This window comes from Tursiops truncatus, chromosome 8 (genome assembly GCF_011762595.2).
Source record: "Tursiops truncatus isolate mTurTru1 chromosome 8, mTurTru1.mat.Y, whole genome shotgun sequence".
In the NCBI taxonomy this organism is placed as follows: domain Eukaryota; kingdom Metazoa; phylum Chordata; class Mammalia; order Artiodactyla; family Delphinidae; genus Tursiops; species Tursiops truncatus.
Genome location: NC_047041.1, coordinates 71,024,916 through 71,049,367, shown reverse-complemented (window position 1 = coordinate 71,049,367; position 24,452 = coordinate 71,024,916). Strand labels below are relative to the sequence as shown.

The 24,452-nt window shown below is 36.3% G+C and overlaps 1 protein-coding gene across 9 annotated transcripts in view; it reads left to right on the top strand.

The window, feature by feature from the left end:
* The window catches only part of UEVLD (UEV and lactate/malate dehyrogenase domains), a 46,620-nt gene that overhangs the window by 8,533 nt on the left and 13,635 nt on the right, over positions 1-24,452 (top strand). For 5 of the 9 annotated variants that reach the window (XM_004321530.4, XM_033862613.2, XM_033862612.2 and 2 more), the window contains 7 exons: positions 2,011-2,076; positions 7,633-7,796; positions 11,458-11,593; positions 12,331-12,449; positions 16,331-16,433; positions 22,649-22,819; positions 24,091-24,264. In XM_004321530.4, the coding sequence (XP_004321578.3) occupies positions 2,011-2,076; positions 7,633-7,796; positions 11,458-11,593; positions 12,331-12,449; positions 16,331-16,433; positions 22,649-22,819; positions 24,091-24,264 (933 nt within the window). Of the gene's footprint in view, positions 1-2,004; positions 2,077-2,187; positions 3,609-7,632; positions 7,797-11,457; positions 11,594-12,330; positions 12,450-16,330; positions 16,434-22,648; positions 22,820-24,090; positions 24,265-24,452 lie in introns of those variants that run through there. The other 4 variants (XM_073808676.1, XM_073808678.1, XM_073808679.1 and 1 more) reach the window with 4 other exon arrangements.

Sequence of the window (24,452 nt, the reverse complement as noted above, 5' to 3'; positions counted from 1 at the left end):
TCTTGATTAGCACCCAGGTATCTGGTGCTGCATAAATGCCTGGGATGGGGGATTTAACAGCTACTATTTATTGAACACCAGATATACTTCCAAATGTTTTATCTATATTATTTTACATATTCTTGTACAACCAAAGCTGTGAGGTGCGTATTATCATCTTCATTTTTCAGAGAAAGAAACTGAGGCTCAGAGAGTTTAAATAACTTGCTTAAGATTACACAGCTAGTTAGGCATGGAGTTGGGGCTTGTACTCATGTCCATCTTGCCCTCTGCTTGAATAATACTTGTTCTTTTACAATCTATAAGTAATCTTATAGATTTAAGCCTTTGTTATACCAGTTAATTCTCATTTCCCCCATCTAGAGGAAGTAGGCTGTGGTGCCATTAAACCCTCAAGCTATAGGATTAATATTGTCAAGGTGCATTTTATTATTGAAGACAATGTTAGTCAGGTATTATAATCATTTTTCTTTTGGCTTTTTGAATAATTTGGACAATGACTATTTACACCTGTAGTTTCTCTACCACATTTTCAGGTTCTTCTGTGTCCCTGAGAAACAATCCCTGTTCCACTCCTCTGTCCATTTTAGTTTTGCCTTAGAGTGATCCCTTCACCCATTGTTACCTTTCACCCATATAGTTCAAGGTAAATATTTGTATTTATGTACACTCTTGGCCTTGAGTTTTCTGTCAGCCTGGCTTTTCTTCTTCTCCCTTTCTGATAGGTCATCAAATCTATTTAGACTTTTTTCTTCCCCTGCATAAATAGTATAGTAAGCTACTGAAGTCCTTAAAGGACCACATTCCAAGGCAGTTTGACAGTTTGAAACCAGATGTCGTGTTTTCGGTATTCAGTTCAGAAATTAGGGCATTGATTCTCCATCAGTGTGTCCCAGATGGGTAAGTTGAAATTTCAGGGATGTGAAGATTGAGAAAAGGTTGAGAATAATGGAGTTAGAGAAAGCAAAGATAATTATTAATCCTTCTAAAAGGTCACTTTCAAAAGTAAAACTAACTTCTTTTTTCTGATTATAAAAGTTATAATCTGATATCTGAAAGTGCTTATAACTGATGTTACATGTGGCAGTTATTTGATAATGTCCCCACATTTTATAATCCTTTACTTCTTATTAAGGGTTTTCATATCATCTCATTTAATCATTGTGACAACTTTATGATGCAGTCTTTATAGATTTTACATCTTTATTTTATAGATGATGAAACTGAAGTTCAAAGAGGTTAAAGTAACCAAAAGTCACATGCCTCTGTTGACGGAAATAATAAACAGTCTATAATAGGAATAGAAAAGAGTTTTATTTGAGCCAGTCTGAGCACTATAGCCTCAGATAGTTCTGAAGAGCTTTCCGAAGAAGCATGGTTTTCAGCACAGTTTTATATCTGTCAGAACAAAGAACATCAAACATCACAGGGGTGCATTCCTTCAAGGTTTCAAAAAAAGACAAATGAGCATGCACACAATGAGTCAGCATGGCCTTGGCGCCTGTGAAGGGAGCTTTATCATTGAAGGAGTGCTAGCGTTGATGTTTTAGGGAAGGGAGGCATTTATCTCTGTCTTCAAAACAGACATTCTTTACTTCTGGACAATGCACCCTTTTCTTTAATGATTAAAGCAGATGTACAATGTATGTTTAATGGGCCACAAAACTGGCTATTCTAGTTAGCATAAAGCTTAAGTTAAATAATGTATAAGCTAGGATGACTTCTCCGTATCTCAATGTGTGAAAATTTCTTCCATCACCTCTAAGTAGGAAAAGTCGGCCAAAAACTTGGGATTTCAGTATCTTAAGTCCTGTGTTCTTTCAACTACCTGCTCTGCCTTCTAAGAGAACATCATTTAGTTCTTTGCCCTTGTCAACATATTTACTGATTCCTAGATGATGGTATTTAGAAATTATGTGTGTTTCTGTATGTGTGTATGTACATGCACACACTTTAATACAGTTCTTCCTACTTCTGATTGTGCATTCTGGGGCTTTTTTTTTCTTCCAGTTTTCAAAGATAGTTCCCAGAAAAACCTGCTGAACTTCACCGGCACTATTCCTGTGATGTATCAGGGTAAGTGTGGAAGTTGAGAAAATGTGGGAATTTTCTAAAAGAGCAGTTTAATTAAAACTTATATTTGTTTAGTTCCATAACATTCTCAAATTGGTTTTGTTTTTTTTTTAGAGAACATTTTTACGAGCTGGTCAATTTTTTATTTATTTATTTTTAAAATATTTATTTATTTATTTATTTATTTTGCGGTACCTGGGCCTCCCACCGCCACGGCCCCTCCCACCGCGGAGCACAGGCTCTGGACGCGCACGCCTAGTGGCCACGACTCACAGACCCAGCCGCCCCGCAGCATGCGGGACCCTCCTGGACCGGGGCACAAACCAGCGTCCCCTGCATCGGCAGGCAGACCCCCAACCACTGCGCCACCAGGGAAGTCCTTAAATATTTATTTTTTTGGCCACGCTATGTGGCTTGCGGGATCTTAGTTCCCCCAACCAGGGATCAAACCCGGGCCCCCAGCAGTGGAAGCTCAGAGTCCTAACCACTGGGTTGCCAGGGAATTCCCCTCAAAGTGTTTTAACATGTATATGATCTATACTGAACCTTACTGGATGTAGCAGAATGCTGTCCCAGTGAAGGAAGGCTTAGGTTAATACCAACAAATTCAGTTCAGTTCAACGAATATTTATTTATTGAATGTCAACTATCTGCCCACTACTCTGCTAGGTTTTGAGGTACAGAGGCGAGCAAGACAGACATAGGCCTGCGCTTGTGGAGAGTTAACTCTGCTTTCCATAGCAAACTGCAGGGATCCCACCTTTTTATCCCATTACCTGAATGTTTTGTTCCCCTCCCTTTCCCTCTATATGATGTAGCATTATCCCCATTCTGTTGGTGAAACTGAGTCCTGGTCACGTGGTTTACCTGAGTCCACACAGCTGGTATCAGACTGGAACTTAAAACCCAATAGGAAATTTTTAAAACACAGGTGCCATTAAAGCTCAAAAAAAGCAACATATTTTCAGATCACCTGACAGGTTAAAATAGCTAAGTGTTTGCCCAAAAATAAAAAAAAAATCACTAACTTCCCTATAATTAATTCTGTTTGTCTAGACCTACTTCCTTCAACGTTTAACAGGACTAACCTGTCAGATGGGTGTCATAGGAGCTTGCTTATCTAGTATGATTTGAAGAACACCAGAGGAGCATTGGTTCCAATTATTTCTCTGAAGTGGTGCTTGGAATTCCACCATTAAAAATCCATTCCCCTTTTAAAATGCAAATAATCTCAGGAGGAATAACATCCAAAATCACTAATATACAGTGCTGTGCTTATAGAAAATGCTCGGTAAATATTTGTTGAGTGATTGAGTTAGTTTCTTTGATTACTGACTGAAGGGCTTAGGAATAGATGAACTTACTGGGTATATGAAAGAGGAGGTGCACTGAAAAAGGGCTGAGGAAGATCTGGAAACCAAATGGGAAGAGAGCAGTGCAGTTTGCTGTCTCTTACAAAGAATTCATCGCTGTATTATAGGAGCACATTGCCCAACAGACACCAAGAAGATGTATTTTGGGGGACTTTTTTCAAAGTAAGTGCTTCATTATGGTAGTGGCTAGACTGTTACAAACCCTCCTTTATTGCTTCCCCCTGCCCCCATGATGACTTACTGCCAGAGGTTCACTCATGTTTTATTCTTCCTCTGTGTATGTCCAATCATAACATCTCCTTTGCCACAGAGAATGCTTAGAAATCCAGTTTGGTTTTTATGAATAGGAATGTGGTTGGAGATGAAAGTAGGTAGCAGTGGGCTCTGAAAAAATTGCAGTGAGGTAGGCAGAGCAGGTATAGAGTCGATTTTTATTTTCTTTCCTTGCTTCTCCCTTCCCAAGCTCTCAGACTGTTTTCTGGCTGCCTAGAGAATTTTACTGAGACCTGTTTCCCATTACTTGTATTCTGTGTTTATTATGGTTAGATGTTAGGGAGAGAGAGAAAGAATTCTTACCACCCCAATGATTGATTGATTGATTGATTGACTGATTCCATAGTTCTTACCAACCCCAGTGATTTCAAGGGTAGTTGCATATTGACAGAGGAACTTACAAATTTAAATGAATCATTGCTTAGTAGCCCTCAGTTTCTAGGACAATGTGGGGAGGTTACAGGAGGGCATAAAAGTTATCTTAAGATGCCACTCATTGGCACTCTGCATCTTCCTAGAGCGGTGGAGTCAGGTCATTGATTCTTATGCTGGTAGTAATTCCAAGGTAGTAATGGTACCTGCAATATCTTTTGTTTTTTTTTTTGGTAGTACACTCTTTTTCCCCTTTGCTTTTGACTGGAATTATAGCAACTCCTTGTGATGCATACTAGTTATTTCCTGCTGATCAGAAGGTCAGAATGTATTATCTTTCTCATCTGTAAAATGGGCCAATGATAGAGCCTAACTCTACAATTTTGAGGATTAAATGCATTAGTCTAAGTAAAGCTCTTAGCATAGTTCCTGGCACATAGTAAGTGCCTAATAAACGTTGGCCATTATTATTTGCATGCTTTTGTTACTTTTATCTGGTTACTAGTTTTGTTAGTATAATAATAGTACATGCTCATGTTAAAAAATTTTTAATAATTGAAAAGAGATGAGGTTAAGCTTATATCTAACCTCCCACCCAGTCCTGTTCCCCAGGTGAATCTTCTGTTGATATTTCCTTATATATACCTGCAGAAATTTTCTGGATTATTTCTTATCCCTCCAAGATTGTGTCAAGGTTGTGATGACACTTTTCCTTCACCCACCCATTGTTTAGAGATGTGTATCATCTTAGTAAGATGATACCCATCTGAACTTTATTTACAACTAACTTAAATTATGTCCTTATGATATAATTACTTTAAATCTGAGGACTCTACCAGGAGTCCTGACTCTTTGCTAATGAATTACTGAAATTAAGTGGGCAGGGTAGGAGGCAGGGCATTTGCTGACAGAAAAGAATGAGAAAGAAGGAAGAAGGGCACAGAGAACACCAGTAGTGAAATCTTACAAGTTATAGACATGGGAATCAGGCTCACCATGCGCTTTGCCAGGAGTGTGATATTAAAATACATGAATGCTGCTGGGGAGAGGCATTGATCGAGGCAGCAGATCCTTGATCAACCAGGAAGATACCTTCAATAGACATTCCTTTCCTTTTCTTTAATGTGTAGTGATTAACATTAGAAAATGGCTCCATCGAGATTGGGACTACCACTCCAAAACAAAAAAAATTGCGTGGCCTAGGACTTCCCTGGAGGTCCAGTGGTTAGGACTCTGTACTGTCAATGCAGGGGGCATGTGTTCAATCCCTGGTCAGGGAACTAAGATCCCACATGCTGCACAGTGTGGGAAAAAAAAAAATTGCATGGTCCAAACAGTGGCTTATAAATGTTTGATTGTGACCCACAATAAGAAATACTTTCGTATACATAGTTATATATGTATATAACTAAAATTAAATATTATTGTTTGCAGCCTACTAAATTAATTTCATGACCTATTTATTGTGACCAACATTTGAAAAACACTGGTCTAGAGTATATAACATTAGACAGGGTGACTTCTGGAGGAATGTGATGATGTGTCTCAATACCTGTTGGTCACTCTGTGGTGCTGTGATCACATGACTTTATAATCATAGAGTACCAACAGCTATGCCTGTATCCATACTGTAAGTACTTAGATACTATGTATGGTGATGGATGTTAACTACACTTATTGTGGTGATTATTTTGCAATATATACAAATATTGAATCATTACGTTGTATACATGAAACTAATACAGTGTTATATATCAATTATACCCAAATAAAAAGTTTTTTTAATACTTAGATAAAATTAGAAGAGGAATATGGTTCTGAGAACTGCTGATATAAAATAGTAGAAATAGTACTAGGACATTTCTATTATGTAGTGACTTTCAGTTCTCTAGAATTACATGGGAAGCTTTTAAAAAATGTTGTCCAGACCCTGTCCCACTGCATCAGAAACTTTTGGGGAGAGGCCTGGATATTGGTATGTTTCAGAGTTCCTTAAGCATTTCTAATATGCAGACAGAGCTGAGTATCATTGTGCTTAGGGCAGGAGGAAGCAGGATGAAAAAAGTAGAGGATTTCCATAGTAAGAAAAAGATTGCAGTGGAGAAGAAAACTTTTTATTTATACCTTGCTTATTTCCAAAGTGGGTTTGAGGTAAATTGTAAAAATTGCCAACCCGTCATGGTACTTACCATGTCATGTACTGTTCTAAGCATTTTATGTACCTTAACTAATTTTATCCTCACAACAATCCTATGAGGTAGGAGCTTTTATTATTCTCATTTTGTAGAGGAAGGAGTTGAGGCACAGAGAAGCTAAGTAACTTGCCTAAAATCATGTAGCTAGTAATGTGTGCAACTAGGATTTGAACCTAGGCGTTTGTGCTCCTGAGCAGCCATGATTTTAAATATATTGAAAGACATATGCATTAAGACTGTGAAAGCAGGAATAAATATCAGGAGATAAAATAGAACAGTTAAGATAATTGATCAAATTTCTAGTTTAAGGTTAGTTTTTGCACTTATATTAGGTTTAGCTTTGGGCTTCCTGTAAACCAAAACAGTCAGAGATTTTGGCTCTCAGTAGGCATGACATACATGGTTACATAGTATGTGGTACAGGGTTACACAGTACATGGTACATGGTTACATGGTACATGTACATGGAAGAGCTTTCATTTGGGTTCCTATCTCAGTACACTAAAATTTAAGAGCCACTGGACAAGGTGACTGTTAAGGTTATTTTCAGCTCTAAGTTGTATGTATCTAACCCAGCTTGTATGTTACACTATCTGCAATTAATGAGCAACTTGAGGGCCAGTATCAAATGCATCTTTCATTTGTTCATTCATTCATTCATTAAAAAATATGTATTTATTTATTTATTCGGCTGCACCGGGTCTTAGTTGCAGCACGTGGGATCTTTAGTTGTGGCATGCGGGATCTTTGGTTGCAGCATGTGAACTCTTAGTTGAGGCATGTGGGATCTAGTTCCCTGACCAGGAATCGAACCTGGGCCCCCTGCATTGGGAGTGCGGAGTTTTAGCCACTGGACCAACAGGGAAGTCCCCATTCATTCATTCTTATTTATATAAGAAATTTTTATTGAGTATCCAGTATGTTAGGCACTATACTTGTTGTAGGGGACATGGAAATAATAATACATAATCATCTCTAGACGTTTATAGTGTAAAAAGAGAAACAGACTTGTAGGCAAATAAATTGGGTGGAGCAAAGAAGGTTACCTAAAGAAGATGTATCCCATACTCCTAGCACAGTAGATCCTATAAATATTTATTGAATTGAATTGAATAAGCTGGCCATTGTCTTGATTATATTTCCTTAAACGTTATACTGGTGCTTTAATGGGAGCATATTTCCAATGTGAATGTGGATGAAAATAGGAAAATAGGCCTCAGTTTACATAAATCCTTTATCTATAAACTTGACTAGACTTGTGTTTTAAAATGCCACCTAGCTATACCATAAATATAATGTGTGTGGTTCATTATTGTTTGAAGATGTGTTTATTTTGTCTCAAATAGGTAATACATATAACATACCAATTCGTTTGTGGATTTTGGATTCTCACCCTTTTGCTCCCCCCATTTGCTTCTTAAAGCCAACTGCAAATATGGGAATCTTAGTTGGAAAACATGTGGATGCTCAAGGCAGAATATACTTGCCGTATCTCCAAAACTGGAGCCATGTAAGATCAATTTGGATTTTCTTTTAAAAGTTTTTATTTTTCTGAATATTTATCTTTGATCCTAATGGTACAAATAAGTTAGTGAATTTTCTTTCAATGATAATTCTTCTTATGATCTTTAAAAATAATTTGAAATTGAGCTCCCCAGAGTCACCCAAGACCCAGAACCCTGCATGAAGCTGCTCTCTCCAGGTCTGGGAGGCAACCATTGTTTGCTCCCTGTCTTTTTATAGTTGTTTGCCGTTTGATAAAGCAAATGAAGAGCTACTAGCAAAATATTGGGCATTATGTCCTAGTTCCTCCCCAGTAAAGATTCTTATGTAATATGTGTATTTATTTGTAGTTTTGCCTGTTTTTAACCTTTATGTAAATTGAATCATATTGTATATAATCTTCTATTACATGCTGTGTTTTAACTGAGCATTAAGTTTTAAAAATTCACCCACAGCGATGCATGAAACTGTAACTTATGTGTTTTACAAGCCCTCACAGGGACTTCCCTGATGGTCCAGTGATTAAGACCCTGCGCTTCCACTGCAGGGGGCACAGGTTCGGGGAACTAATCCCACTAATTTGGCATGGCCAAATAAATAAACATAAAAGTAAAAAAATAAATAAATAAAAATAAATGGCCCAGACTTAGAAAACAGAAACAAAACAAAACAGAACAAAAATACAAGCCCTCACATTATGCAATTTTGTATTCTGCATATTTCATCTATCATTATATTGAGCATTTTTCCATATTAAACAATATTTTCAAAACACATGGTTTTTAATGGTTGCCTGATGTAGATTGCTGTTAGAAATTTAATAATGAGCATCCTTAAATATATATGTAAATATAAATGTATATATCTTATAAATCTTTAATAATTTCCTAATGATAAATCTCTAGGAATGGAATTATTGGGTCAAAGTTTTAAAATATTTTGAAGGCTATTCTTATATATTCCCAAATTGGCCTCCAAGAGGTAGACAAAATGTTGTAATTCTACCATCAATAGAAATCAGTATGGGGGGGGGTACCTGTTTTACAGCACCTTTGCTCTAAAGGGTGCTATAAAAGAAGGTACTATCATTAAAACAAAACAAACCTTTGCTTATCTCTATGGTTCATTTACTTAGAAGGATGTAGAATCTGCTCTCATTTTTGTAAGTAACTACAACTTTTATGAAAGGATAATTTATAATATATTTGTATATACCCAGAAAGTTGTAGGACAGGAGGACAGGGATCTGTCAGAGAGGAGTGAGGTTGAAGTAAAGGAGGGCATTAGGATTATCACTTCTTATTTTATATACATATTGTAAAAGGATATGCAATTGTGGATGCATTTCATATTGTTTTATGGTTTTCTATTTTTTTCATATAAATAAAACTTTTATAAAGAAGAAAAAAAGAAATAGAAAAAGAAAAGCTGCATACCAAATTGTCAGTAGTGGAGTTTAGGTGGGGAAACATTAATCTTTTACTTTATGAACCTGTGCATTATTTGCATTACTTGGTGATTTAAATAAGATTACCAGTTAAATGTGACGAATAGGGCATGATAAAAATTCGTTAGTTGGAAGGACAAAAATGATGTCTTAACCTTAATGTTTAGTTCTTTGGTTATTTGAGAAATTGAAATCTTATCATACATTTATTTATCATGTACGTTTCTTCTTTTTTGAATTGTCTATTTATCTCTTTCATCCATTTTTACAACTTTAAAAAAAAATACTATCCTTTAACAGTATTTTGACATCTGTGCCCTATTGTGGGAATTTATCTTTCCTGTTTCCTCTTTCTGGTTTTCTTTGGCATCTCTTTTCATACTTTTGTTTGTTTAATAAATACTCAGAGATAGTCCTATAATCTAGTCAAGGTTGTGCTTGATTTCAGATCAGACAGTATTGATTCCATTTTACTATTCTGAACCTCTTTATTATAAGCTAAAACTAGTCTTAAGAAGATATTATATTATTTAAATGGCCCTATTTAGAAGAACTACATTTGGGGGAGGGGGAGGGATTAATTAGGAGTTTGGGATTAACAGATACACACTACTATATATAAAATAGATAATATGGCACAGGGAACTATATTCAGTATATTGTAATAACCTATATAATGGAAAAGAATCTGAAAAAGAATATATATATATATATATATATATATATATATATATATAACTGAATCACTTTGCTGTACACCTGAAGCTATAACACAACATTGTAAATCAACTATACTTCAATTTAAAAAAAGTATGATGTTATGATTTTTAAAAGTACTACGTAAACTTTAAGTTCCACGTGCAGTTGGAATTACATAGTATAACTCTACAGAGTTTGGAGCTAGAAGGAATCTAGAGGTCATCTAGGCCAAGGATTGCAGACATTTTCCCCAAGAGAGTCAGTGTGCTGCATTAGGCCTACAGAATTTTGTTTGAACAGCACAGTGGTTTTATTTTGCTTTGTTTTGTTCTTAATATGAATTTGAATGACTATACATGTACTCTTTGCAATTTACCACAGTGACCATCTCCCCAAATTTTCTTACACTTGACAACTTCACACATTATGTTATCTGCTTAGTCTTTAAAGGTATATGAGTTTTTTTATTCTAATAAAAATTTTATTAGAGTGGGCTTCCCTGGTGGCGCAGTGGTTGAGAGTCCGCCTGCCGATGCAGGGGACACGGGTTTGTGCCCCGGTCCGGGAAGATCCCACATGCTGCGGAGCGGCTGGGCCCGTGGGCCATGGCCGCTGAGCCTGCGCGTCCGGAGCCTGTGCTCCGCAACGGGAGAGGCCACAACAGTGAGAGGCCCATGTACCGCAAAAAAAAAAATTATTAGAGTGAAACCTAGACTCTGAGAAATTAAGCAGTTTTTAGAATGAGCAAGCCACTGAATATTCCTAATAATAATAAAAAACGTATTTTACACTCACAACATACAATTTGCATACATTAGCTCATTTGTTTCTCATATTATTGGGAATTATTTTTCACATTGTATTGCTAATAATACTGAAGCTCAGAGAGGTTAAGTGCATTTCACTAAGGTTGCTTAACCAGTTAAATTAAAATGAACGGTACTGGATTAGATAAATATTAGTATTAATTTTATGATTTGATAGTGGTTATATAGGAGAATGTTTTGTTCTTTCTTTTAGGAAATATATGCTAAAGTATTTAGGGGTGAAGGGGTATCATATCTTCAGTTTACTCTCGGTTCAGAAAATAGAGGAAAAGAGACTAAGAAAGCAAATCTGATAAAATGTTAACATTCGAGTAATCTGGGTGAAGAGTATATGGAAATTCTTTGTACTATTTTTTTGCTACTTTTCTGTAAGTCTGCAATTATTTCAAAATAAAAAGTTAAAAAAAGGCAGACAAGACCATTCCCAGATATAGGTACTCTGCTAGTAAGCACATTTATGCTGTTTTCCCACTTTTTGGAGATGTGGGTTAGCATTTCTCCCTTTTTTTTTCAGCTAAAAAATTAATTTTTTTCAATTAAATGTATTAAAACAGTTAAAAGTATCATATAATTTGTATGGTAGTTTTCGAAAAATGAGAGCATGACGTAATACTTTCTTTTGGCTAACTCTGTAACAAGGTAATATTCCTTAGCAAAATTTTTGCATAACTTTTCCCTTTGTGTGTGTTCTGTAGCCTAAATCTGTCATTGTTGGATTAATTAAAGAAATGATTGCCAAGTTTCAAGAAGAACTTCCCCTGTATTCTCTGCCATCATCTGATGAGGCACAGCAGGTAGACTTGCTAGCCTATATTGCAAAAATCACTGAAGGTTTGTATTTTTGTTTAATCATAAGAGTTATGAGTTTACAGTTTCTCATTAATATCCTTTACTCTCTGCTACTTGATTTCTCTAAATAAATACATGCTTGTGTATGTACATATCTGTGTTGAATCAAAAATTCCTATATGTTTATTGTAAGGTAAGTATTACCATACAGTTCCAATGAATATGGTTTCTTAAAATGTAAAAGATTACTTTTATCCTGACAGCTAAAATAATTTGTTATTTTCAAAACCACTTGATATATATTAATGATCCCAAGCTTTTTTCATTATATGTTTATGTGGCTTTTTGCCTCATTCAGTATACTGGACCAGAGAATCTATGATTCTCATCGTTTCTCATTGAGGATAAAGCAAAATACCCATGCTTGCAAAATTTCATGTTAAACATTTTTTTGCATTGTAGACTAGAGCAGTAAGAATCACAATGTTTTTCACAATTATGGAAATCCTATTTTTTTAAGAGTCTTATATAATATTTTTTAAATGTTTGGAAAGATATTTTCTTTTTAAAATGATAGCCTCTATTTAGTAGAATATTTATTATGAGATTCCTGTCTTTCTTGCATTTCATTTGTTCAACAATATTTTTGAATGTCTATTATGGAGTGCCTAGTACCATGTTTTCTGTCCAAGTTATTGAACTTTGGTGTATTTTTTTTAAGATGCTAAAAAGATTTTTGATATTTTTAAATTCTTATGATAGTTCACTTTACTTTTTAGGTGTCTCAGATACAAATTCAAAGAACTGGGCAAATCATGAGAATAAAACAGTCAATAAAATTACTGTGGTTGGCGGTGGAGAACTGGGAATTGCCTGCACATTAGCAATTTCAGCAAAGGTATGTAAGCATAGTGGTTATAAATACATCTGTCATATTGCTACACTTTTAGGCAGTTTCTATTTAACACACAAGAAATAATGGCTTCATTTTGTCATGTGGGAAAACTTCATTTTGCCTTAAAATATATTTAGTAAGCTGACAAAAAAATATGTGAAAGCTGTCATCAGTAATGTTGCTTCTTAATTAGTAGTTAGTCGTGGAATAGGCTTTGAAAACATGATTTGAACAATGGGCTCATCATCCTAATCCAAGGGAAACCTCAAGTTGACATTCATCTGACTTAGTCACAAATTCTTTTGTGTTTTCTGAGTCCTGCTGCTTTAATTAAACTCTTATTTAATATAATACTTAATTTAGCTATTTCTAAAATTAACATTTTTTAAAAACAATTGCCTTTTCTTGTGTAATTACTCCACTTTCTTTTAGGATCATAGTTCCTAATTTGATATTTTACAATAGTTTGAGATTTGCCTATTTTTCCATCAGTCCTTTTTACTAGATCTTTTCTATATAAATTATTTTCAGAAAGGCTTAAGTTCCCCTTCATAGAGGTTGAAAGACCCTCCAGGGCCCAGTATCATGGTAACAGCATGTCTGTGTCATTTGAGCCATGTAGACCAGAATAGACTAGCTCAGGGGTCCCCAGCCCCCGGGCCGAGGACCACTACCGGTCTGTGGCCTGTTAGGAACCAGGCAAGAAGTGAGCGGTGGGCGAGCGAGTAAAACTTCATCTGCCGCTCCCCATCGCCTGAACCATAACCGCCTGAGCCATCCATCCCACCGCCCCACCGCCCCCGGTCTGAAGAGAAATTGTCTTCCACGAAACCTGTCCCTGGTGCCAAAAAGGTTGGGGACTGCTGGACTAGCTCTTCCTCCATGTATTTATTTGATAGCCGGTATTTGGTTTTCTTTTCTATTAACGTTTGATTGATTGCCATCTAAATTCTTCCCTTTCCATTTAAGATTCACGTATATCTTGGAGGTAGGTTCTACTAGAGCAAATAGTTAAATTGTATCCAGGGAGCTAGAAGATTTTAAAAGCTAACTGTTCAGAACCGTATATGCTAACTTTTGCCATATTATATTTTCATTTCCTCCACACTCCATCTGAATGCACTCTTCCTTCTTAAGTGGAATTTGAAATGTTTGTAGACCTTTTGTTAGTAAATAGAATGCTTCTATAAACATTGCCTTACAAGTTGTTTATTTTCTTGTCTGAATTTTCTGTTAGGGGTACGTAATCTGAGAAATAGTACTAGTGAGTCAGAGGGCATGAATGGTTTTTATGGTACTTATTACATATTGCTAGATTGCTCTTCAGAAGGGCAGAACTTTACACTGCGAATAACCGTGTAATTTACACTGCTAATAACAATGCACACATCAACCTGATTTTTGTCGTTGCTAACAGTACTAAGTTTTATCAATTTTATTTGTTTTTGGTAAGTGTAGGAAGACCCCTTAAAGTCATATTTCTTAAACTGTTAGAAGTCGCACTATCAGTATTTCTTTGTTTGTGAACTGTCTAGTTGGAAAGTTTTTTTCCGTTTTTCCCTTTAAATGTTAATATTTTGATACAAGGTACAATATTCGAATAGTGCAACAATATTCAACTAGTGCAGTAGTAGTCATAATAATGGCAGTAGTTGAAGTGATGGTAGCAGCAGTAACTAACCCTTACTGAATGCTTACTAGATCCAGGCACTTGTCTAAACACCTGTTTCATTTTTTTTTTTAATTGATTGATTTTTTTGGCTGCGTTGGGTCTTCGTTGGGTCTTCGTTGCTGCGAGCGGACTCTTCTCTAGTTGCAGTGAGCGGGGGCTACTCTTCGTTGCAGTGCATGGGCTTCTCATTGCAGTGGCTTCTCTTGTTGCAGAGCATGGGCTCTAGGTGCATGGGCTTCAGTAGTTGTGGCACATGGGCTCAGTAGTTGTGGCTCGCAGGCTCTAGAGCTCAGGCTCAGTAGTTGTGGCTCACAGGCTTAGTTGCTCTGCGGCATGTGGGATCTTCCTGGACCAGGGCTCGAGTTCCCTGCACTGGCAGGCGGATTCTTAACCACTGTGCCACCAGGGAAGTCCCACTTGATTAATTTTTACAACAACCTTGTGGCTTAGGTACTATCGTTACTGTCATTTTACAAATGAAGAAACCAGGGCATAGGGAGGTTACCCAACTTACCCAAAGTCACAGTATTAATAAAAGGAGCCAGGGTTTGAGGTTGGGCAATCTATTTACAGAGCCTGTATTCTAGATCCTTATTACCCAACGTGTGGCATTGGCATCATCTGAGATTTTATTGGAAATACATAATCTCAAGCCCTACTGCAGATCAAAGGAAGTAAATCTGCATTTTTACAAAATTTCTGGTAACCCATGTGCTTCACTGATCTATTAAATGGCGATCCCTTAAAGCTTGAGAAGCTCTGCTTTAAACCACTATGTAACACTGCCTTGTTGTGGTTATTGATGGACATTTAGTTTGTTTCTAGTCTTTTGAATATCCTTATACATATTCTATCATTTTACACATGTACTAATAAACTTGTAGGATGATTTCTACAAATGAGGTTGATGGATTAAGGGAGTTGTGTTTTTATTTTTTTTTTAATAAGGATTTTTTTTTTGATGCAGACCTTTTTTTTCCTTTTTGTCTGTATTGAAATTTGTTACAACATTGCTTCTGTTTTTATGTTTTGGTTTTTTGGCCATGAGGCATGTGGGATCTTAGCTCCCCAACCAGGGGTCGAACCTGCACCCCCTGCACTGGAAGGCAAAGTCTTAACCACTGGACCACCAGGGAAGTCCCTGTGTTTTTAAACTTTGACAGAAATTGTCAAATTATCCCTCATATCAATTGTGCTAGTTCATTCTCATTCCCACAGTGTTTGAGAATACCTGTTTTCTCACACTACTGTTAAACTTTGGGATCTTTGCATGTCTGATAAATGAAAAATGGTAACTCATAGTTTTCTTTGCATTTCTCTTATGAGTGTGGTTAATGTTAATAAAATTAATAGGTACCATTTAGAGAGGACTGCTCTTTGTCAGCCCTTTGTCACATAATTAATCTTCATAACTCCAAGAAATAAGACAAAGTTCAGTGACTTGCTCAGTCTTGCAAAGTTAATAAGTAGCAAGGCTGGATTGCTTCCTGTACACTTTCTGCCTCATAGTCTGGTAGATCCCTGGGTAGTCTTGCTCCTGCACCTTAAGATAGGAGAGATACTCATATCCCTGGCTGCTTTGGAAAAAGGACTTCCACAAAGATAAATCGACTCTTAGGAGTTTCCATCCTGTTGTTTATGGTCAGCCCACCATGGCACCTAGAAAGCTGTCTATAGGCATGTGAAGTATTTTCCATGAGATCTCTGGGGAGAGAACTGCATGATAATTGGGTTTTATTTTAGCTTTATGATTATTATCTTTTTTTCTTTTTAAGAGAAACTTGGCATTAGTGTTGACATTGATGCTAAAATAGACCAAAAAATAGACCAAAAAAAATCACTCTAAGTTCTTTCAGAATGGAAATTATGACAAAACGAAAACATAAACGGAAGAACAATAACAAACATATTGAGTGCACCATGTCATCTTTATTACTCATTATCCCATCAAAAAAAACCTGCACTCTGTGACTTCTGAGTTAAGCCCTGTTAGAGCCCAGTTTTTAGTTAAGCCTAAAGGATCACATTATTCAAGTGCATAGTATTTTCTTGCTTTCATGTCCCTTTTATTGCTATTGTGCTACTTCCTTCATAAGAGAGCACATAGGCCTATGTATTCGTTCTCCCTTAGCTCTCACTTCTGAATGAATTTAAACTGAGTAATTGGCCATGTGCAGTGTAATGCTATTCTTTTTCTTATTGTACTGTACAGGGCATTGCAGACAGACTGGTCCTCTTAGACCTCTCAGAAGGGACTAAAGGAGTGATAATGGACCTTGACATATTCAACCTGCCTAATGTGGAGATCAGCAAAGGTCTGGTTATTCTGCTTAAAAGATTTGTGCCTTGTTTGCCCTTATATTTGAGTCCTAGAATTTTTTTGTAGACTTTATTTTTTAGAGCAGTTTTAGGTTCAGAGTATTATTGAGCAGAAGGTACAGAGATTTCCTGTATACCCCCTGCCCCCACACATGCACAGCCTCTGCATTGTCAGTATCCCCTACCTAAGTGGTATAATTGATAAACCTCCCTGGACACATCATTATCATCCAAAGTCCATAGTTTACATTAGGGTTCACTCTTGTCTTTGTATATTCTATAGGTGTGGACAAATCAAACATGTATCCACCATTATGGTATCAAACAGAGTTGTTTCACTGCCCTAAAAATTCTCTGTGCTCTGCCTTGAGTCCTAGAATTTTATTGCTGAAAGCATCTTAAAGATCACCTAGTCTAGGTCCCTCATTTTACATATTGGGAAACTGAGGTTCATATAAATTAAGGGACTTACCTAAAGTCATACAGATTGCAACTAATTAGGTTAATAAGAGTCAGATAAGCAAATAACATTCAAATTGGTTGGAAGGATTTATTTTCAGTCTCTGAATTATACCTTAGTATAAATTGTTTTCTCTGATTGCTTCCTTTTTCATAATATATTGGTTAAGAACACTGATTTTAGAGTTAGACATGGGGGTTTGCATACTAGCTCTGCCATTTGTCAGATTATATAATCTCTCAAAGTTCAGTTTTATCATCTGTAAAGTGGGAATTAATACATACCTCTTGGTATATAGCAAAGTGCTAAACCAAGATTAAAAAAAAAATTCATTCACATTGCTTTCACTAAAAATATATTGTTAAAATGAATTTTAATAAGAACAAAAGAGGGATTTGTATCATTAATAAATAAAATTTAGAATGTTAAAAAAGTAATTTTTAAAATCTTTTTAATTCAAAAGATTTGCATATATTTAACAATGTACATAATATATTAGTACAGATGTATATATGTAGGTAAATACCAGATTTGGGGATGTGGGAATAAAGTTATTTTATTACCAGGGATGCATGATCAAAAAAAAGTGGAAAGCCATTGAACTAGAGAATGTTTAGTCTCCAAAAACCAGGTTATAGCTAGAGTCAGGTTGTAATATGCTATAGTTGCTTAGCTTTCCTTTGCCTTTCCTTACTCAGGTCTTGTGTATTCTTTTTTTTTTTTAATAAATTTATTTATTTTATTTATTGGCTGTGTTGGGTCTTCATTGCTGCGCGCGGGCTTTCTCTAGTTGCAAGGAGTGGGGGCTACTCTTCGTTGTGGTGCGTTGTGGGCTTCTCATTGCAGTGGCTTCTCTTGTTGCAGAGCATGGGCTCTAGGCATGCTGGCTTCAGTAGTTGTGGCACGTGGGGTCAGTAGTTGTGGCTCATGGGCTCTAGAGCACAGGCTCAGTAGTTGTGGTGCACGGGCTTAGTTGCTCCACGGCATGTGGGATATTCCTGGACCAGGGCTCAAACCTGTGTCCCCTGCATTGGCAGGTGGATTCTTAACCATTGCGCCACTGGGGAATGTTAACCATATTTTTAAACCATATTCTTAACCATATTTTCCAAATAAAATATGGTTATTTTCTTAACCATATTTTCCAAATAAAATATTGAGACGTGGTTTCACAAGGCTGAATGTACTAAGAACCGCGGTGGATCAAAAAGTTGAAATTATACCTATAGGTTATAAAAATTGGGTGTAATAGTTCTAGCAAGCCTCTGGATCCCTGTAGGATACAATGGATTTATTTTCCTTCTCTGGAAAGAGTACAATAGTTCCTTTAATGGTCCTTTTGTAGGCCTTGTACAGAGGATCCTTTGGGGAGCTGGATAGTCTCTTGTGCCTCTCATTTCCAGGTACTGAAGTTCTTAAGGGACCTCTTCACTCTTCCAAATCACTCCAGGAGACTGTTTAGTACATGGACCCTAGAGGTTGTGAGGCCATTTAGGACCTGAGGAAATTGTTTCTTCCTATGTGTCTCATTAACCATCAATAACTATTGTTTCAGATAATTGAAAGAATAGAATCCTTGGAGTAGATATATAGGATGTGGTACTTGCCACCAAGTAAGGAGTTTTGAATGAATGAGCACTATATTGGGGCAACTTTCATGTTCCCCTTGTTAATTTTGATTGCATATTCCTGATAATTACTATTACATGAGGTAATTTAAAATATAATATTAGCTAACATCTCAAATATGTTCTATGATATGGAGAAGTGTGTTAATAATTTTGGGAAAGTAAGCTCATTTGGAAATTTTAGTAATGCCCCATCATGACAGGCATTGATGATCATCCTAGAGTTGTACTTTTCTCCATTTGGATTTTTTAAATAGCTACTAAAATACTTTGGGGAGGGCTGTGCATAGGTATATATGAGCCTGCAAACATGCATACTATACATACCTAAACAAACAGTGTGTGCATAGACTAAATCTGGAGAGATACTGAGGAACTGTTAAGAGTAGTTGCTTCAGGAGTCAGATTGGGGAAACTGGTTCTGCACTTGTTTTTTGCACTTAATATTTTTATCCCTTTTTTTATTGTGTTAAAATACATATAGCATAAATTTACCATTAGTGACATTCAGTATATTCACAGTGTTGTGCAACTGTCACGAATATCTAGTTCCAGAACATTTTCCTCACCCCAAAAGGAAACCCTCTACACATTAAGCAATCACTCCCCATTTTCCCTTTTCCCCAGGCCCTGGCAACCACTGATCTACTCTGGATTTGCTTCTTCTGGATGTTTCATATACGTGGAATTACACAATATGCGGCCTTTTGTGTCTGGCTTCTTTCACTTAGTATAATGTTTGCAAGGTTCATCTATATTGTAGCATTTATCACTCCTTTTTATGGTTGAATAATATTCTATGGTCTGGATATGCCACATTTTATTTATCCACTTATCAGTTGATGTACATTTGGGTTGCATCTTTTTGTTATTGTCAGTAGTGCTGCTGTGAACATTTTTGTACAAGTTTTTGTTTGAACACCTCTTTTCAGTTCTTTTTGGTATGTACCCAGAAATGGAATTGCTAGGTGATATCGCAATTCTGTGTTTAAGTTATTATTAATTTATAGTATCATTTTGAAGATCATTATTAATAGCACATAGAGGTCTAAATAGCTCTATATCTTTGAACAGCTTTATAATAATATTCCATCATATGGATGTCTGTCTCCTATTGGTAGACATTTAGTTTTTTTGTGTTTTTCTGTGATTGCAAATAATGCTGCAGAGAACATTGTAATGTAATAAAAATCTTTGTGTATTTCTCTACCTAGTAGGATAAAGTAGAATTACTGGGTCAAAGGTGTTTTTAAAATGTATATTATTAAGCTGTACTAATTTATACTCTCACCAGCAGTATATGAGGGTTCCTGTTTCCTTTCTGCTGATTACTTTTATTTTATATTAAACATAGCTAAGAGAATAATTATCCTATGATATTATTTTGATCATGTCATTTCCTGGCTGAAGACACTATTATGTTGGTCCCTTATCCTTAATAATAATAATAGATGCCATTTTTTTTCAGGGAATCCAGTAATATAAGCTAGATAGTTTACATATATTCCATTACTTCTCTTACTTTATTTTATAGATGGCTGAGAGAGATTGTGGCTTTGGTCACACAGTTAGTAAGCAGGAGTTTCAAACATGTTTGTTACCAATTTCTTATGATTCACTCCAGAAATAGTCTCTGCATATACAAGCATAGATATTTGGGTGTATGAGTATGTGTATGTGTGTGCCTCAAGAAAAAAGTGTTCAATAGTTGCAAATTAAAAAATAAGTTGTTGTTGGGAGTTCCCTGGCGGTCCAGTAGTTGGGGCTTCAGGTTTCCACTGCAGGGAGCATGGGTTGGATCCCTGGTCAGGGAACTAGGATCTCACATGCTGTGTGGCATGGCCAAAAACAAACAAAAAAAGCTGTTTTTGACATATGGAGCAAAGTAAAATTTTCTCAATAGCCAGTGGTTCTTAAAACATGGGTTATGGATTGATCCCTTGTGTGAGAATCACCTGAGGTGCTTTTTAAACTTACAGAAGCCTGTGTCCACCCCAGGCCTATGGAGAGATTAAAAGGCTTTAGAGTAGGAAGGCTTTCTTGCACTTCTGAAATCATATTAGACAGCTACTACTTTGTTTACTTATAAGTCAACCTTGAGGGTGAGGGCATTTCATCATTCAAAGTAGAGGAAGCTAAAGAAGGAAAAGAAAGGAAATATGATCCTGGCAAGATAGGTTGGGGCCAAACTGTAGGGTCATAAATTCAACTGTTCACTGGTATTTAATACAGTAGTATGGACAAGCTACCTAATCCTTCCAGATATCAATTTCCTCAACTTTATGAGGGTATAGGACTGAGTTTCTAAATATAGCATAGTGTTGAACAGCACTCTGAAGCCAGTCTGCCTGGGCTTGAATTCTGGCTCTGCTACTTACTAGCTCTATGACTTTGAGCAGGTTACTTAACTTCTCTGTGCCTCAGATTCCTCATCTGTAAAATGGGAATGATATTGCCCCACAGTGTGTTGTGGATTACATTAAATGAGTAAATACAGGTCAAGGTCTTAGAACAGTACCTGGCACATAGAAGTGGCATGGAAGTATTAACTGTATCCCTTTCAGTTCTAATGTCTTCCAATGCTGAGATTTTGACTCATTACCAGGTATCTATTCTGAACACTAGAACATAGGCATTATTTACTTAAGAGGACTCATGAAGAATCATAATTAAGATGCAGGACTTCAGTTTTTGGATCTACCCACACAGCTGTGTCAGATTATGAATTAAAATTGGATAATGCATTTCCCAGTGGACACCTTACACAAGGGTTTCATTCTGCAACTTGTTTAGGAAAATGGCCTTATAGGCTTAATTAAGACTATAAACCCTGGAATCTACTCATTGCCTTGCTGAGATGCTAATAATCATTTACACATGTTGACTGAACTGATATCACCCTAGTTACTTTATTATTTTTCTGTTGTTTCTGATACTTATAATTCTGGCCACTGTTTTGGCATGTACTTCTGTAAAACACACTGTGTAATAGAGAGTAATGTAGTTGTAAAATAGCATAAGTATGCTTGAGGATCAGAGACGTGAATTCTGGAGAACAGCTTTTCCTAAGTCATAACAGTTGCTTACATGTAAGCCCCATTAGAAGAACCTAAAACCAAGACACTGGGCTTCAATGTAAGGAAAAGTCAGTAAAAAAAATGAGCCAAGATGTTTTATCTTGATTTAAAGATTTTCAAATAATTTTCTTCCTCTTTGGAGTAGAATCCTTAATAAATAAAACAGATACAAACAACACTATGCTGTGCCTGCCAGCTTTCTTTCTGCTTATTCCCATTCCTACATGGCCTCTTAGTCACTTTCAAGGAGGTCTAGGACTCCTAAACTCGCAGTTTAAAAATCAGTGATGAGAACAAACGTATGGATACCAAGGGGGAAGGGGGGGGTGGGATGAGTTGGGAGATTGGGATTGACATATATACACTATTGATACTATGTGTGAAATAGATAACTAATAAGAACCTACTGTATAGCACAGGGAACTCTGCTCAGTGCTTTATGGTGACCTAAATAGGAAGGAAATCCAAAAAAGAGGGGATATAAGTATATGTATAGCTGATTCACTTTGTTGTACCGTAGAAACTAACACAACATGTAAAGCAACTATACTCCAATAAAAATTAAAAAGAAAAAGATGCGGTATATATAAAAAATGGAATATTACTCAGCCATAAAAAGAATGAAATAATGCCATTTGCAGCAACATGGATGGACCTAGAGCTTAAAAAAAAATCAGTGATGTAATTGATTATGCCTATAGCATATTATTTATGCTATAGGTGCATTCTGCCTATAGCATATTATTTATTTTTTCTAAGAAAATTGTGAATTACGTAGAAACCTAATTCCCTGTTTGTGGAGTCTGGATTCTGTAATTTATTTTATCTTTTTTGCTCTTTCCTCCCCTGGGATACACTCTTGCTTTTAATCCTCTTTCTGGAGGCAAACCTCAGCACTTTGTATCCTTCCTATGGACACAGGATTGATCTAGAGGCAATTGTGCTAAAAGCTGTCTAATTGTAGAAAAGAAGAACCTGATTATCATGAACAAGAACTTGGTTAAAACCTTTATCTTGAACTCAGACTGTTTCTTTTTATTCATTAGATTTGTCTGCCTCTACTCATTCCAAGGTGGTGATCTTCACAGTCAACTCTCTGGGTAGTTCTCAGTCCTACCTCGACGTGGTACAGAGAAATGTGGATATGTTCAGAGCCTTTGTTGCAGCTCTGGGACATTATAGTCCACATGGCATCCTGCTCGTTGCATCTCAGCCAGGTACAAGACTTTATTTTAAATAAATTTGGTGGTCCAGTGTATCAGTAGAATTGCCATTTCTGATAAAAGTCATAAAACAAGGTTATAAAGGGACAGCCAGAGCATTCAGTTAAATTGCTCTTATGATGAACAATGCAGTATTTTCCATATCCTGTCAACCAGTTACTTCTTCTGACTGTCATTAACTAGAAGGTTACAACTTACAATTTTTTATATAATATTACTATTAATATGTTCCAGGTTGTTAGCCATGCCTTTCTCAGTGAGAAAATGGTTAAATGCCCAAGAGAAAGATGCAGTAGATTATAGAAGGCTCCTTTGTTAACTCTGAAGTGTCATAAAATGTTAGTGAGCACACCAGAGTGCATTTTTAACATTTTGTATTTTAAATTGTTTCTCAAATTATTTGAGAAATTTTTTTCAAAGAATTAGGTGGTACTGGACTCAAATTGGTGAACAGATTTTTTTTTAATGTTCCCAATATAGGAGTATGATACGAATTTCACTTGTTCTCCTATAGCAATTGATTGAGGAATGTTGGTTTAATTCCTGACATCCCGGCTTCCCTGGTGGCGCAGTGGTTGGGAGTCCGCCTGCCAATGCAGGGGATGCGGGTTCGTGCCCCAGTCCGGGAAGATCCCACATGCCGTGGAGCGGCTGGGCCCGTGAGCCATGGGCACTGAGCCTGCGTGTCCGGAGCCTGTGCTCCGCAACGGGAGAGGCCACAGCAGTGAGAGGTCCGCGTACCGCAAAAAAAGAAAAAAAAAAATTCCTGACATCCTTTTGTCACATAAGAAAAAAATAGTTGTATTTTTGTTGATAATGCTGTATAACATGGTGGTAGTATATGAATCAGTATTTTAATTTAAAGATAGAAATTCAGCTTAAGCTAGATATAAAAGAGAACTTGATCAATGAAAAAAATTATTTTCTGATTTTCTGTACCCAGTTTTCATCTTTCTCGCTTAACTGCTCTAGGAAATTATCTGTTTTCCTCTCTTAAAAATTTATATTTAACAGCAAAGTTATGTAAGATCATGCTGAAACCTGGTTAGTTGTTTTTAATTATTAATTAAAATTAAAATATATTAAATTTACATAATATATAATAAATTTTAAAATATGTTATGCTTCATAGTGCATTTAGGACCTAAGAAGAGTATATACAAGTTTTAATATACTTATTAAAATAATAAATATTTTGTTTAGGAACTAGGCTAGAAGTACATTTTTTAAAATATTTATATTTTCACCTTGTATGTAATATTTAGTGGAAATCATGACCTATGTGACGTGGAAACTGAGTGCATTTCCTGCAAATCGAGTGATTGGAATTGGTTGCAATCTGGATTCACAGAGATTACAATATATTATTACAAATGTTTTGAAGGCACAGACTTCAGGAAGAGAAGTATGGGTTATTGGTGAGCAGGGAGAAGACAAAGGTAAGAAATACATGTTTATTAGTTATGTATATTGATAACCTACATCACCAGAGGCCATGATATGCACAGTTCTGGGGACTCCAAAATTGTGGCACTTAATTGGCTTTCTTTCCACATTGCCTTTTGTGTGACAGGCCCCGTATTGTGAATATACTTTGCAAACATGTCATTCTGATTGTATTTACTTT